This window comes from Solanum verrucosum, unplaced genomic scaffold (genome assembly GCF_900185275.1).
Source record: "Solanum verrucosum unplaced genomic scaffold, falcon-dt-bn FXZP01000203.1, whole genome shotgun sequence".
NCBI lineage: Eukaryota > Viridiplantae > Streptophyta > Magnoliopsida > Solanales > Solanaceae > Solanum > Solanum verrucosum.
In genome coordinates, this window is record NW_026020815.1 from 1476563 (window position 1) to 1493162 (window position 16600).

Below are 16600 nucleotides of genomic sequence, written 5' to 3' on the forward strand. Positions count from 1 at the left end.
GAAGAAGTTTTTAAAAACATATAAACTAAGTATATTTTGGGAGTTGTATTGAGCATCGATATGGGGACGCGAGTTCATATTAACGCAAGCCCCCATAAAACCATGTAGCCATCATGGGCTAAAAAAGGATCATACTTTTTAGATGATTCCTTAGTGCTTTTTAGCATAGACTAGTGGATCCACTTAGTAGTTCAGGTTCTATACCGATGGCAAGTATTGGACGGTCATTGAAAACGTGAGGTAAAACGTTGTACCATCACTTAGGCTCATAGTGATGTTTGTCGGTTAGAGAAACACCCACAAAAGTTATTGTATTTTTATATACATCAGTTTATTGTATTTTTACATACATTTCATAGTTACGTTGTATCCTTGTATATACACAGAGTTGACATCATGTTTTTAAACAGCTTTTCTTTATATTGCACTTGTTTTAAACTACTTTATATGGAATTGAGTTCAGTTAAGTATTCATGAGTTGAGAAGAACCAAGGTAAGTATTTCTTTCAGATTCCATTTCTTGCCTATGTTTGTTATTATTCCAACTCGCATACTCGTACATTCAATGTACTGATGCCAGTTGACCTGCATCTTATTATGATGCAGACGCATGTAACTAGGATCAGCATCCAGCGCCTCGTTGATCCAGCTTGAGCAATCAGAGTCTGTTGGTGAGCCTCTTTGCATTCCGGAGGACTCCTTTATTTGCTTTCTAGTCTTTCAGATGTTAGGATGATCAAGGGTCCTGTCCCAACATCTCTCTTTGTTTTAGAGGCTTCATAGACAGTTAGTAGTCGGAGGTCTTTACATTGTCATTTCATATGTTAAGACATGGGCTGCCATTTTGGCCAAGTTGAATGTTGACTCTTAAACATTCTAAGCTATTTGACTAAGTTATTTGAGTAAATTCATTTGATCATTGTATTTATGTTTAAGTCTTCCACTGAGTAAGTAAGCCAGGCCAAGGGTTCGCTCGAGGCCAGCAATGGTCTTCGAGTGCCAGTCCCACCCATGGTGTAGGCTCGGGGAGTGACACTAAGACTCAAGGGCCAATGGCTTATATGGGTTGGGCTCATAATGTAACGACCCAAAAAAAAACGAACTAGTGAAACTAGAGCCTCACATGTGAGTTTGGAGTTGAGAACTTGATGAAATGATGAGAAATGACAGTGACGTCCGGAAACTAGTCGTTTGAACTAGTAAGTTGTAAGGGTCTTGTCGTTGAAGTTTGGAGTGTTGTTTAAGGGCTTAAGGGGTTGATTAGCTAGTTGATTAATCACCTTTATAAGCTAGCAAGACCTTAAGCTAGGTCATGAAATCATTTAGAACCGAGACCCTCAAAACAGTCCCCTAAAAACAGTTTTTAGTTTTAAGTTAGGAGTGAGGGTCAACTTTAAATGGTCATATCTTTTAGCTCAAAATGAATTAGGTGGAACATTACCTATCCAATTAAAGGTATCTGAGTCCTCTTTCCAACGCCACCGAGTTTGCCCTTTTCCGATCTCGGAGTAAAAAGTTATGCCCAAAATAGTGAAGCACTGTCAGCAAAGACGAGCTTAGACGGGTTTAGTGGAAACTTTTAAGTGGGTCCTTATTTATTTTCCTAAGTTGAGCCCCTTTTATTATATGCCTTTCCTAGCAATTATAAAACCCTTCTAGACCAAATTCTTTCATTTTAAGTCACTCCAATTAGAATTAAAAAGAACTCACCTCCTCCCAAATACTTTTCTCTCTACAATCCTCCATTTTAAGAAGGTAAAGAACTTGGAGCTAGGGCTTGGATTGAAGGTGGTTTCTTCATCAATTTTTTTGGGGAATCTTAACAAAGGTATGGTGACCCTTGATCCTTGATTATCTTTCCTTCAAGGAGTCCATTCAAAAGGGTTTCAAAAGTCTTCAAAGAACAAAACTTCTATTTTCTATTCTAGGTATGGGTTCATGGGTAAAATGTTTTCAAAGTCATTATATTGGTGAATTGAAGTTCTATTTATGATTTTAAGATGATTTTTATATGAAACTTCTTCAAGAACCCATGTTTTCATTTAAAAGCCTAGAATTTGCTAATGAAGTGGGTTTAATGCCTATGATTTAATGTTGATGAAATTGTGTTTAGATTGGATTGTATTGTTGATTTATATGGTTTTCTATACCTATTTATGATGAATTGTTGGTTTATGGATAATTGAGGATTGTGGCCTTATGGGCAAGTTATGGAAGAATTCTCTTGTGGTAAGAAAAATGGTTGGGACTTGAGTGTTGTTGATTATGGCTTTGGAGGATGGTAAGTTGGCTTAATCTCATATTATGGATAAAAAAATTGTTCTTGCTTGGTTTGATCCACTTATGGTGGAGGTGTTTAATTATGGAATGTATTGTGACCATGACCTTGAAGGCATAGTATGAGAAATATAAGTGTTACATGACATTTTTATGAATGGGCATTTAATGGAGCTAATGTGATCATGTTATGAACGTAAATGTGTTATTATTGAAAGGATTTTTCTCAATTTGACACCCATGAATGTTGATGATAGAATATGAAGGATTCTCCAATTTATTGCATATCTCGAATTGGTAGAGCTTGTGCATCATTTTCTTGTTTAAATGATTATATTATTGGTTGTTGAATCCTCGGATCGGTAGGCTAGTAGCACCCTTCCACTCATGATAATAATGAACCTTGGAATCGGTAGGCTTATCGCACCCTTCCATTAATGATAGTAATGAACCTTGGAGTCGGTAGGCCTATGGCACCTTTCCATGAAGGTTAATGATGAGACTTGAACCGGTAGGCCCATGACACCCTTTCAAAAGGAGTTAATGAGCTTTCCTAAATGAATCTTGAACCGGTAGGCTTAAAGCACTCTTTCACGTGTTAATGAATGTAATTTGGAGTTGGTAGGCCAATGGCACCTCTCATATGTGATAATGTCAAGGTAACGAACTATTCGATGGGAATGTAGTCTAAGCACCGAGTGGATTTGGTTAGATGGAAACTCCCCCAATGGTTAGGCATGAGTTTCAATGATCGTCTACCTTATCCCATAAACTATGTGCCCGCATAGGTAGCTAGTGGATCCATTAAACTATATATACCGGTCTTCCTTAGGCAAGTAGACCACCTCTTTACGGTGTGGGGACTTATGACACCGGATTCCATGACAAGCTTTCATGGTCTATGTCGGTTAAATGCTTACTTCCCATCATGTGAGATTTCATTATGGTTTCTTGATAGGCTCTACAAAGTGTAGGTAGTAGTATGGGATGCTACCTATACATTGCACGAGTAGGCTTGGAGAGGGTCATAGTGAGTTTCTCTAAATCCTAATGTATGTGACACAATTGTGGCCTAAATGAGGTTATTAAAGAATGTTGGCTCTCAAATGCTTAATATGAGATTCATGCTATACTTGGGTTATATTATGAGTTATTTTCCCTTGTCATGTCTTAATTAATGATATACCTCTTATGTATGAATATTGTGCAAAGGTGAAAGAAAGGAATGATAAGTTACTTTAAGTGACCTTAATGTGGTGCCTTAGTATGGATGGTGGTATGGGACGCCATCCATACATTGCACGAGGTATAGCATAAGGGTTTCTTGAGGTGAAGGTCCAAGGTAAATGTTTTCATGTTGATATTGTTCAAAGGTGATATTATGACTTACTTGATGTTTATGCTTGTCTTGTATGTCTTTTATGCAACTGTTCATGATACTTCAAAAGTGGCATAATGCATGATTTCTAGCCAAAATGTCCCTTTTTTAAAGCATGTTTTACATGGTCATCATACTTAGTACTTAATTGTGCTAATTCCATATTTCTCTATTTTCTACTAGTGTAGGTTCCGGAAAGTGAGCGGGTTCTATAGTAAGCTTGGAACTTGAAGTTCTTCCAAGATCTTGTGGTATGTCCTCATATGTCGAGGACAAGACTTTTCTATTATAATTTTATGATAAGGTTCTTGTAATAGACTTAATAGACTTCTTTTGATTGTAAAGGGCCGTGTACCTACTTATGTTTTGTGATTGTGTCTAAGATGGCCATGTGAGACTTAGACTTCCGCTGTGTGTTTTTAAAGTTGTTTTAATGAAGCTTGAATGTTTGGATGTAATTAAGTTTTTAATTCCGCACTATTATCATTATTGAATGCAATGAATGACTATGTGGCTTGTATAAGACCCCTTCGGGGTCGAGTACGCCTTGTTACGACTTGGGGGTGCTCCCGGGTCGTGACACATAAACCCCAATTTTAAATGGGCTTGAAAAATCTTATCACAGCCCTACCCCAATAACAGGTTGGATTGAGCTATGTCTCTTTCTTGGCTAACCTCAATACCTCATCTAACCTCTTAATCACCTTCACCCCCTCACCGCATCTATCTATCTATCAACAATGCATTCTCAAACAATACCTTGAATGAAAGAGAGGTTTTCGATAAAATCTCTTCTAAAACTTCTCTTGCATCTTAAAGCTTTCCCCATTTCATTCAACAACCTCGTCGTCAAGAATTTCCATTCGGATATAGTGAATTCAATGTTTTAAAAATGCATTGGGAATGAATAGTAATTACAAAATAAGGGTAAAATTAGGTATAAAATAAAAAAAAATTGATTTTTCAAACTGGACAACTAAAAGTGGAAATCTATTCTTATAATATTGGACAAATAAAATGGACAAATGAAGTATCAATTTACTCCCATTTTTGTTATCTTTTATTTAGTCTTACTAGTCTCAGGAAACGTACGATTAATAAACAAAAGGATGGAGACCCGGTAGACATTGAAATTTTGTGGGACTCTACAAGACGTGTTCAATTCGAATTGGGACTCTAGAAGGTGTGTTCAGTTTCAATTAGAATTCTTGGAGGCTACTCAACCCTAAACCCTAGTTCATGCCTTCATAAAGGGTACTAAATTTCCTTAAAAGGCATCTCGAATATTTCACAAAAGTCATGATTCATATAGAGGTCAAATCTAAATCATCCTAGTTCGAGAAATACGCCACTAACGGCCCTTGAATCATAGATAAATCTTAGGAGAGTAGAAGTAAGGGAGGAACAGAATTGTACCGCACTATATAAAATATTCATGTTTCTTCAGATTTTATTTGTGTGATTTATTTATTTTCCATATGTTTAAATTTTGTTGCAAACAGACCCTGAAGAGGGATGAAAACAATCACAAGGGGGAAAGGAAAACATAGAAGTAACCCTCCTTTTGAAAGACAAACAAGAAGTAGGACATGCGACCAGATAGAAGAAGGGAAAATTACAATGGAAGCTAACAAGGGAAATGGATCAAGACATTAACAAGACAAACGATAAAGGAAATGTTAAGGCATATGATAGATTTTCTTGGCCTTTCCTATGTGAGATCACTACACGAAAAATAGTTTTTAGCAGTAATAAATATACACATTAATAAAGAAAAATATTTATTTCGTTATGATATTTATTTAGTTTAAAGATCATGTTAAAAATGTTATCGAATACTCATTTTATGAGCATTGAACTAGTATGATAATGTTTGCGATGAATTCATAAGTCAGTGAACTAGAAAAGATCATAACATGGCGAAAAAGGTTTAAAATATTTTAAGAATTTATTTAAAATATTATGAAATGTCATATCATATCATATTGTACTAAAAACGAGAAGCCTTTAAACTTAAAAGTTGAAATATTAAAACACTCATTAAAGTTGAGTGACAGTCTTATCCTCCATTAAAACTCTACTCCTATAGTATTTTTTGTACACATGCGTCAATTTACCTTCCATTAAATATCATCATTAGATATAAATATTTTTTATCAAATCAATCAACTGTATAATTATTTCTTCGTAGAATACTTTTCTTGATACCTAAAATTAATTAAGGAGTTGTAATTAATACTACAACATGGTCTATATTCATCGACCCAAAAAATATATATTGTAATTTGAATGATAATTCTTTATAAATAACTTAATAATGAATAAATTCACATACACCAAAGATATGAAAGCATTGAAATTAGCAAAATAAGGCAATAAAATGAATTTCGCTTAGTAAGGGCTCATTCTCTTCTTCTATACTTGTTGGTTCAGACATTATAGATCCCCCCTTTACTTTTATATCTCTCTTCCCTCCTCTCTCGCTTTGTGTATGTGTGTATATTTTGCGTCTATGAAGCAACAAGTACAGCAGAATCAAACCCTTTCCGACAATGAGTTTTGGATGACCTAATTCATCTGATCCATCCTCTTGATGAGCTTCGATGGTTCTGACATCGTTTGGTCAGTCCTACTCATCTAAATAGTCTTCGACTACACTCATGTTCTATTGTTCTTGTTTTGATATTTTATTTAGGTATTTTATTACTTTTGCCTAGTTATTTTTGTTGGGTTAAGAAGGGCGATTGGGCGTCATGCGGAAGCTTATAATTTGCAAATCATATGGTTGACAAATCAGACGACAAATAAAAACATACTAAAGATATATTATTAATATGGTTTGGTCAAACGACCTACATATTATAAAACTAATATAATATTGAAAAAAAAACATAAATATGTTTAAAGAGAAAATCTCCCCATAAACAAGACTCTTAACTGACTACATTGTGGATTCTCTCGTGTTTTTGATATGAGAAGAGGGGTCTTCAATTTATAGAGTTCCAAACTTTTCTTCCAAGGAAAGAATAACTCAATTATGGAAGAATATTATATTTTCCTTTTAAGAAAAGTAAAAACATTTATGGTAATGTTTTGTCTTTTCTTTTAGGAAAAAATAAACTTCAAATAAGGTAAGAAAATCAGGACAAAACCCTAACAATTTTAGCATTCTTGCTCTATTATTTAATTTTTCTATTAGGTATTTTGAATTGAATTGCATTGAATTGATTGTTCAATTTGTGTTTCGTCATTCTAGCTGTGTCATTTTATTTAGATAATTTTGTTACTATTGCTTTGTTATTTTATCATTTTTGATCTGATACTTTATGTTGCTATTAGGTATAGTAAATTAATTTGTATCGATTGTTTATTCTATGCTCAATCATTCTTACTTGTATTTTATTTATGTATTTTGTCTTTCTTGTTTCATTATTTGACCATTCTTTCTTTCCCATTTTGTTATTGGCTTGTTAGTCTGACTACCTTGATTCATGGTTTGCTTGTTAGTTGCTTTCTTGATTATTATTTTTACACTTGACTATTTTTATAACTTGCATTAGTGGCTTTTGGGTATGTTAGTAATTTAAGATTGTGTCCTCAATTAGGGTTTGGGGTAGGGGTGGCCGGTAAGGGCATAAATGGAGTTCCTATATTGTTAGTTGGATCTTGGAATATAGGGATATTGAAGAATAGGCCGATCGAGTTGGAATAACACTAGGGTGTTCGACTATAGAAGTTATTCATCTTGTAAGGAGATTGTTGGAGTAATATAGGTACAATAAGAAGAAGACTCACAAATGGTGTTCATTGACCAAGAAAAGATGTATAATAAAGTCTCTAAGGAGGTCCCTTAGAAGTGTTTGGAGTCTAAAGGTGTACTTGTGGCTTACATTAGGTCTATTACGGATATGTATGATAGATCCAAAATCATTTACAACAATTAATCATAATGAAAGGTACAAAATTTACACGAAGAGATGAGTTACTCAAGTATAAGGAGGATGATCAGGGATATTGTGGGGTTCCAGCCCCCATTTTTGTTAAAGTCTTAAGTTGGTACAACTACATACCAACTAATTCTTATCAAGATAACTACATAGTTGCAAAGTTTGAAACTTTGGTATTTTCATTATGTCATTGGTGACATAATTAGGAGTAGATTTCTCCTATAAATAGAGAGCCCTTTGCTCATTTGTAAAACACACCAAGTTAGAGAGAAAAAACCATTTTGAGAGCAAAGTGAGGTATTCCATAGACTATACAAGAAAAATAGTCTGTGACAAAAAATAGAGTGTGAGCGATATTTTAGTAAGGTGAAAATCAAAAGAGTGTTATTCCTTTTGAGTGTGTAGTAGTCACTTTGAGTATTGTATTCGTGACTACAGTGTAAAATTCCTTACAATAGTAATATCAGTTGCTCATCTTGGTCAGTGGTTTTTCCCTTATTTAGAAGAGTTTCCACGTAAAATTCTTGGTGCCATTATTTTCCCTTCTTATTTCCATTACTTTTACATATATATTTTTGTGCTTGTCCGCGTTTTCCCAACAGATATCATGATGACAAGATAGGAAATGGGTAAAGTGTTGTTAAAGAATGAAATTCTTGATCCATTATAACAAAAAAAAATAGAATTTAGCGATGGACAAATTTCATAGTTAAGTGGCAAAAATTTTGTTGATCCTATTCGGTGATGAATTAGCGATAGATTTTCGTTAGCTACGAACAAAATAGCAACAAATGAGTGATGATCAGGGATATCATAAAGACAAGATAGGAAATGGGTAAGGTGTTGTGAAAGAATGAAATTCTTGATCCATTATAACCAAAAAAAATAGAATTTAGCGATGGACAAATTTCATAGTTAAGTGGCAAAATTTTTGTTGATCCTAATCGGTGATGAATTAGCGATAGATTTTCGTTAGCTACGAACAAAATAACAACAAATGAGTGATGACCTTTATAGTTAATTTCAATTTTTTACTGGTGATCGTCAAGTTCGACCCATTTCCAAGCACTCAAAATGAAACAAAGTAATCGGTACAAAGTTTTTAGGTACTATATACAACATAGTAATCGGTAACAAAGTTTTTGTATTACATTGTAATTACACGACAACTTTTTGAACAGGTTTTGATAATGCCAAAGTAATTCAGACAAAGTAAATCAGGTTCACAATTCAGTAGCAGAACTAACGCGAGAACTGAGAAATCGAACAAAGTGAACCAGGTTCACAATCCACTAGCAGAACCAATGCGAGAACAAAGAAACCTTATCAAAAGACAAAGACTCCTAAATAAGGAAAAAAAGTGCAGAAGAAATTTTAAAAGACAAAGACAATCCTACATAAAGAAAAGAAGTGCAGAAGACTCCTTATAAGACAAAGACTCTTAAATAAGGGAAACAAGTGCACAAGACTCCTTATAAGGAACGGAAAACTTTTTGAGGAAAAAGAATTACTTACCTTGTAGGATTAACTAGGGTCTAATCCACCCTTATAAAAGGATCATTAAAGAGGAGACACAGTTTTTTGCACAATCATAAATTGAGAATATTTTGCAACAAGAGCTTGTGCGGCTAAAAAGAGGAAGATGACAGAAGAAAAAAGAACTAGAGTTAGGTTTTCTTTCTAAAGCTTAGTTTGCATAGTCTCATCTTAGAATTGTTGTTTAGGGATAATTGTTCTAAGTGTGAAAGAGAATTTGTGAGAATTGTAACACAAAGTGGATTTGACCTCTTGGAAAGTAGAGAAAACGGTTATAGTTAATCATTAGAAAGAATTGTAACAAGAAGTATGTTTGACTTCTCGGAGAGAAGAGTGCACAACTATAGTTAGTTAGTGTGAGTAACAAGAAGTGGGTTTGGCTTCTTGGAGGGTAGATTATACAATTATAATTAATCATGGAACAGTTTGAGTAAACTGTTGAGGTGAGTCACTAGAATTAGTCCCTTTGATTATAGAGTAGTAATCTAAAGTTGCTCTTTGAAGTTCGTGAAGTTTGGTGAAATCCTATGAGGTGTAGGTCGTGGTTTTTCTTCCCTTGAGCAAGGAGGTTTTCCACAATAAAAATATGTTCCATTTTGTTACTATTTCTTTCTAGTCAGTGTTATCAAAGACGCGCTTAAGCCCTGAAGCGAGGCTCAAAACGTGTTGAGCGTTTTGCCTCACTTTAGGTGGGCTCTAATGTCGTCATCAAGGTTCTCAGACAAATGTTTCCTTGCCAAGTAGCCTCTTATGAAGAAGTGACACTAAATAATTGATATTTCACTTTATCATTAAAAAAATCAATTTCTTTGGTGATATCTTTGTCATTTATGTTTATAATTATTAGTGTTGAACTAAATATATATATTTGTATTCTTCTCTCTTTTCATCATTTTTCATTAAAATCCACGCTTTATTTACCCCACAGACCTTAGAGCTTTTTTGCACTTTTTGGCTTTGATAACACTGGTTTTAGTAATCCAACAAGAACCTGGTTATTGTTTAGGTGGTTTAGGTTTCTACACATTGTTCATCTTCAAGTCATTCTTTAGCCTGAAGTAGAATCAGTGAACTCTTTACATGCTTAGCATGTTTAATGCTGTGAATATTTATAAAATACTTTCTTTTATTGATCGAAAAATCAATTTTGCATTTCCATGTCATCATGGAGTTAGAATGGAAGATGAAGACTTTGATTGTATTAGACTGGTTCGGTCTGGCTCTTCCACTTTGCTGCAGCTCTCTGTCCTGAAGTCTGGACCATCGCCTTTAATTCTTCGTCTTGCTATTGTGTACATCTCTTTAAAGAGAGTCGATTTATAATCTTTTCACTTTGTTTGGGATTGACATGTAGTTGATTGATTGATCTATTTACTTGTCTAGTGTGATACTGATACTCGATGGGAAATGGAACTTAGATCACGATGTGAACTTACTTATGAGTGGAATTTCGTTGATAAAGTTTGTGGGCAGTTATACTAGCTTGCCACATGTTCATTGAGCTAATGAGACCAATCATGTTGCGACTGTTACTTTCCACCTGGCGATAACTGAACTGCTGGAGGACATTGCCCAGCTGGAAGATAAAAACACTATTGTGGTGACTCTAGCTCCAAAGAAAGGTGGAAACATGTATGTCCATTGGAGGTGTGCAGTGCTCTTTAACTTTGTCTCAATTGACATTTATGTCTCTTATCTTTAGATGTGCACAACTAGACACTTAAAACTTGTATAAAATTGAACAACTATACACATTCGTCCTATGTGGCGTCCTACTGGGCAATTTTGTGTCCTATGTGGTGTCCTACGTGTATTATGACACGTAGGACACGTGTATCTACTCGTTCAGTTTTATACAAGATTAAATGTCTACTTGTGCACACCCAAAGTTAAAGACCATAGTTACCGGCTGAAATCATGTTAAGGATCATGTTTATGTATGATGCGTTTTATAAACTTTAAACTTCCCTTGAAAAAGAACAAAGACTTAGAATGATTTGTTTGACAAAAAAAAGTATAATTCTTGACTTTTAACATTAAAATCTGGAAGAGTTAAATTGGAAATTGAGTGGAACTTAAACAACAAAAATTGGGCCAAATTATGACAGTCCTCTGTTTACAATCAAATAGAGTAACAATACAAATTTAATAGTATAACACAAATAATTAAATAGTGAGCAATTGATAATCAAAGTAAATTTATTATTACTCTCACAAGTAAAGAAATTAAAAGTGCACATTTCAATTTATTGAAGATAAAATGTAGTTAGATATTTCAAGCACTAATTCCACAAGTAGGGTCTAGAGACGGTGTTGTGTACCGCAACTCTTCTGGTGAAGGAACTGAACAAATTTTGAACTGAACTCTGACGGAATTCGGATAGGACGGTAACTTCTATTAAGCCACACTGCTATTCCTCTTGCCTCCAATATAGGCTGTGAAAATTTTAAGAAAATACAGTAAGATTTGACAAGTATAAAGTGACTCTTTGTAATCTATATATATATATATATATATATATATAAAGCTGGATATGAGAGCGTTGATGTGGCACCCCTCTTAGGCCAGCATTTGTATTTATATTTTGTCATTTTTTTTTACCTTTTTCTCTATTATCATCTTAATATATTGATTAAATTAAATAAATACCCTCTATTGATCATTTCCCTTTAAATTCTTCCATTAATTCCTTTATTATTTTATGTATATGTACGTTACAGTATACCGCAAATGAAGAGGCAACAATATGTGAAGCTCATTTTATGGTTGCAAATATTTAATTCTTCCCCTAAATTTCATCCATTAATTTAGTTATTATTACAATTTACATGTCATATTTAGTCCTATCGAAAAGGCAAAAGACCCAAGAAGCTGTTGTTATTCCTGAAAATAAGTAGTAGTACATTTTCTTATCTTATTCCTTCTCTAATGAAATTGTTTTCTTAATTTTTTTTTATCTATTGTCACATATTTATTTATACAATCTATCTATATATATAATAAAGCTAGATATAAACAAGGTGATGTGGCACCTCTCAATGGCCTAGAAACCTATTTATCTTTTTTCTCCTTTTTTGAGTTTTTTCATTCATTTTTTTCCATTAATCAATTTATTAAATAAGTAAAAAATTCAATCATATTCATTACATATAATTATATAATTATATCATATGAAAGTTACAAAAAAACCTCCACCTATTTGAATTTTCTAATTAAATAACATTGTCTCCTCAACCTCCTTCTACTTAACTTTTATGATTTAAATAATCTATAAATAACAATCCTCTATGGTGTTGTTGCATGTTCATTTCTATTTTCTCCAACTTCATATTGTTAGTATTTTTTTTCCAGCTTTTATGAAGATTATAGATATATTTTTTAGAATTTCTTCTTGTGTTACAATAGCCAAACAAAAATTTATCAAGATGAAGAAGAAAGTTTGAAGGCGGTGTAAGATTCGTCAAAGGAGATGATCAAAAAATAATTTGCTACAAGTCATCAAAATGAAGAAGAAAGTTCAATGGTGGTGGCAGATTGATCAAGAGTTGGCCAGATTAAAATTTTAAAAAGTAGAAGTTTCAATAACATACAAATATATAGATGTACTTATTGTTGCTTACATAATTTTTCAATTAATTATTTATCCATCAAGATGTGTACCCTTCAAGAACAAGATTATATTGCAAAGCACATTTTTTGTATCAAGGTCAACATGATCTTCAACTGATTATTTTGTTGCTTAAATTTAAAAAAAAATATTTTCATTATATAATTTTTTGTCTTTTGCATATACAATCCATATTCTCTATTGATATATATTATGTATATAACATGTTAATATGACATAATTTTTCGATCAAGATTCCATCATCTTTTGTTTAGCTTTATCCGCTTCTTTTCAATCTAATTTGGATGATATAACGCATTTCTTTCTTTTGTGAAATTCGAATTGACTAAAAAGGAGATGAGATCCCCTCCATTAAATTTTTGTTTTGCATTTGTTATCACTTGTGTAAAATTAGCCTTTATATATGATTGTTGGATTCAATTTTCACAAAACATTTAATTCTTCTAATTTAATGAATTTTTTTAGAATGAACCAAGTTTGTTCTGCAAATATCCAATTACAATGAACATATTTTCTTAAGTTAAGAAATACTAAAAGTATAAAAATAATTATACATAGAGAAAATTGATATTTGTTTAAGTTATTATGAAACTAAAAAAATCGTTCACTCTCTTCATTAATTAATTTGTTTGATAATTAAAAAAATTTATAAAATTTATTACATATAATTACAACTCATAAATTACAAAAACCTCCATTTATTCACATTTACTACTTAAATGACATATCTCCTCAACTCCTTTCTATGATTCTCTTCATTACCTCTACATTTAGTTTTTCCAAAATATGATGGCTTTAAATTTTAATCTATCATTTGCACATTAGCTATTCAAGGTTTACATGTAGAACATTTTCACGGATGCATATGTTTTTTCTTTATTTGTGGTTGTAAGCTTGGTAACAAGACATACTCTAACTTTGATCCATCTCATGACTTACAAAAATCTTTATCTATTTATATTTTTTACTAAAATAACATGTCTCCTCAATTACTTTTTACCTAATTTTTTCTCTCTTTTTAAGACTTCTCAGTTTTCTTTCATTTACATCATATATTAAAATTGCTCAAAATTAAGTCATTTATCTATTACATAAATGAGCGTTCTAAATAACTTTAAAAATAAATGATTTATCTTCCCGATGACGCTATGCACATATTTTTGTATTCAAAAAGTCATTTCTTTTATAATTATTTAACGTGTAAATGAGGGGGAAAATGGAAGAATTGTTCAACATATCTCTTAAACTTTGAACAATTCACTTATTTTGAACTATAAAAAGGGCTCAACAATTCACTTATTTTGAAATAGAGGGAGTATATATTATTTATTAAAACTCAAGATTTTTAAAGTTTGTACTAAAATAATGAAATATATTTTTCTATTTTCTAACTTTTTAGTAATTAAATAAAACGTACCACAACGAAACATACAAAATCCACACTAAAATGAAATGAAGTACTATTTTAGTGAAATATATTGAGATATAAATATAAACTTTTTTTATTTGTGTGAAGACGAAAAAAAATTATAAATAATTTTAATATGATATAAAAATAGACACTAGCAAAAACTCTTATATACTAAGAGTCCTATTTATTCTTTTTCTCTTTCTTTTTTTTTGTCATAATTTAAAATTTGATTTTCTCTAAATAATTACATATTTAGTGAGTTTTGTAACTCCTCAAGAGTTAAAATATTCATTATTTATTATTTGTATAATTATTCTTTGATAATTAAAACAAATAAAAATAACGATATAATTTTGTTTCGAGTTGTTTGTTGAAACATTACTATTAATTGCTTTTCAATTTTATCATTACGATTTTATATATTTATCTTTCATTTTATTAGAAAATAGTTAGTTGTTCTTTCCTTTGTATTACTATTGACATGTTTTTTTTGTTAATTTTCATATTTTAACTTGCACAATTATTTTAAAAAAATAAGACTTTTTAAAAAAGATTACATACAAGTATGATTTTTTTAACAAAAAATCATATTGAGGAATGATATTATAAAAGGTCTAAGTTCAGTAGTTCCTCATTAAATAAGCATCCATTCTTTTAAAATATGAGGAGGACAAATTATTTATGTTTTATTTGATGATCAACGGCAAATAGAAAATTAAGCAGAAAATTAAGTTAGTATTTTTTTTTCAAAATAAAAAACATGTTCTTTTCACCCCAACAAAATAATAAGAAAACTATATCTTAAAAATTGAAATAATTATGATAAACATTTTAAAATTTTGATCTAAGTATTGATCATATTTCTTCTTTTTTAGTATGTGCTAATTTATAAGAAATTTTTTATCTTAAAAATAGTTGTTATGATCGTGCGAAGCGCGAACATGTTAACTAGTTGAGTGATAATAGAGGTAACTAACCTCTTGATCTGGAAGCTTGAAGATGAAATGCTCGAAAAACAATCGAGCTGCTGTAGAGCGGGATATTCGCACCTTCACCACGAATCTGTCTCCACTCTAAACAAAACAATGTTATATCAGGTTGCCTGTGTTTTTATAGTTGGATCTCCAAATTTTTTGAATACTCCAAATTTGACTTGAAGTAGTATGGTAAAAACTATATACAATTGACAAAACTAACAAATACATGAACCAATTAACAGGATGAAATTCGACATACCCTTAGAGGTGCTAGATACTTAAGTGAAAGCTCTGTTGTTGCTAATGCATCACCATTGCGACATACTTCATCAACACTTACACCAATCTTTTCAAGAAACTCATGACGACCTGTTTCATTTATTGAAAAATAAGTGTTCAAATATTGTCATATGTGTACGATCGATTATCGAAACAGTAAACCTTACAATGTTGACAATAACTTGCATAAGTAGCATTGTTTACAACACCAAACTGATCCAATTCATAGTCCCTGACTTTGAGTTCAACTTCATGTTGATAGAGCTGATCACCCATTCTGCAAAGTTCACAGATAAATGTAAACTCATACCAATAGGAAAAAAAAAAATGAAATTATAAGAGGTTTTTGTTCTTTTTTTAATATTGTGTTACGTTGTTTTATTTGTTGGTACTTATTTTAAAAGGTAACGAAAAATTCTGTGTACTGCCACTGAACATACATACCCTTGGGTACCTTTGAGATCGAATGCATTATGAGCTTCAAAACTCCTCGATTTATGGGACGATAACTGTAAATTTGGGAGCGGGAGTTGCCGGTGAGGGATGAACGGAAATGTAGACGGTGGTGGCCGATGATTCAGCAACAGTGGGTTGGGTGCAATGCAGACGGAATGAGACATTTGACGAAAAATTTCAGAAGTATAGAAGAGAAGGAAATTGCAAATATTGGGAAATCTGTTGACTATGTATACGTAGATTTTAGGCGTTAATGTTTATTGCTCAACCGTCTTATTTGGGTAATAAATGCTACCTACTTGCTAGGACGGGTGCCAAATAAACGATCGTAAATGAATGACACTAAGATTTTCATTAATGGCAAGGCGTAAGACAGACGAATAAATAAATGAGACAATATTTTATTTTGCTTAAAGTTTATTTGAATTAAAATGGATTAAATAATGGATCGTAACTCAATCTATTTAACTTGACTCAAATTTTCTAACCCAATTAAAATTTAACTGCATATTTCAAGAAACAACAACACGCACAATCAATCTACGAACATCAAAGTGAAGGGATGTCCTTTTTTGCTTGTCTTGATTCATCATAGCAGAGAATGAAATACAAATAACATGTTTGTGGATTGTTGTCACGATCCAAAAATGGACGTGACGGCACTCGTCTTATCCCACCAAGACAAGTCAGCCTAAAACTCAACCACTACA

General features: G+C 32.2%; 1 protein-coding gene across 1 annotated transcript; it reads right to left on the reverse strand.

Annotated features, from left to right (window-relative positions):
• Window positions 1-11349: 11349 nt before the first annotated feature.
• On the reverse strand, window positions 11350-16108 carry LOC125813392 (acyl-acyl carrier protein thioesterase ATL3, chloroplastic-like). Its single transcript, XM_049492895.1, has 5 exons — window positions 15879-16108; window positions 15602-15711; window positions 15415-15524; window positions 15156-15251; window positions 11350-11574 (listed from the first exon to the last, which is right to left on the reverse strand). The coding sequence occupies exons 1-5, from the start codon at window positions 16052-16054 to the stop codon at window positions 11440-11442; spliced, it is 627 nt and encodes a 208-aa protein (XP_049348852.1). The 5' UTR covers window positions 16055-16108; the 3' UTR covers window positions 11350-11439.
• Window positions 16109-16600: the final 492 nt, after the last annotated feature.

Excerpts from the sequence above, each read along its gene's own strand:
- LOC125813392 (XM_049492895.1), bottom strand. The coding sequence starts at position 16,054 with ATGTCTCATTCCGTCTGCATTGCACCCAACCCACTGTTGCTGAATCAT. Across the intron at positions 15,525-15,601 it reads TGCAAGTTATTGTCAACATT|GTCGTCATGAGTTTCTTGAA; the intron begins GTAAGGTTTACT and ends TAAATGAAACAG. Across the intron at positions 11,575-15,155 it reads TCAAGCTTCCAGATCAAGAG|CCTATATTGGAGGCAAGAGG; the intron begins GTTAGTTACCTC and ends AAATTTTCACAG.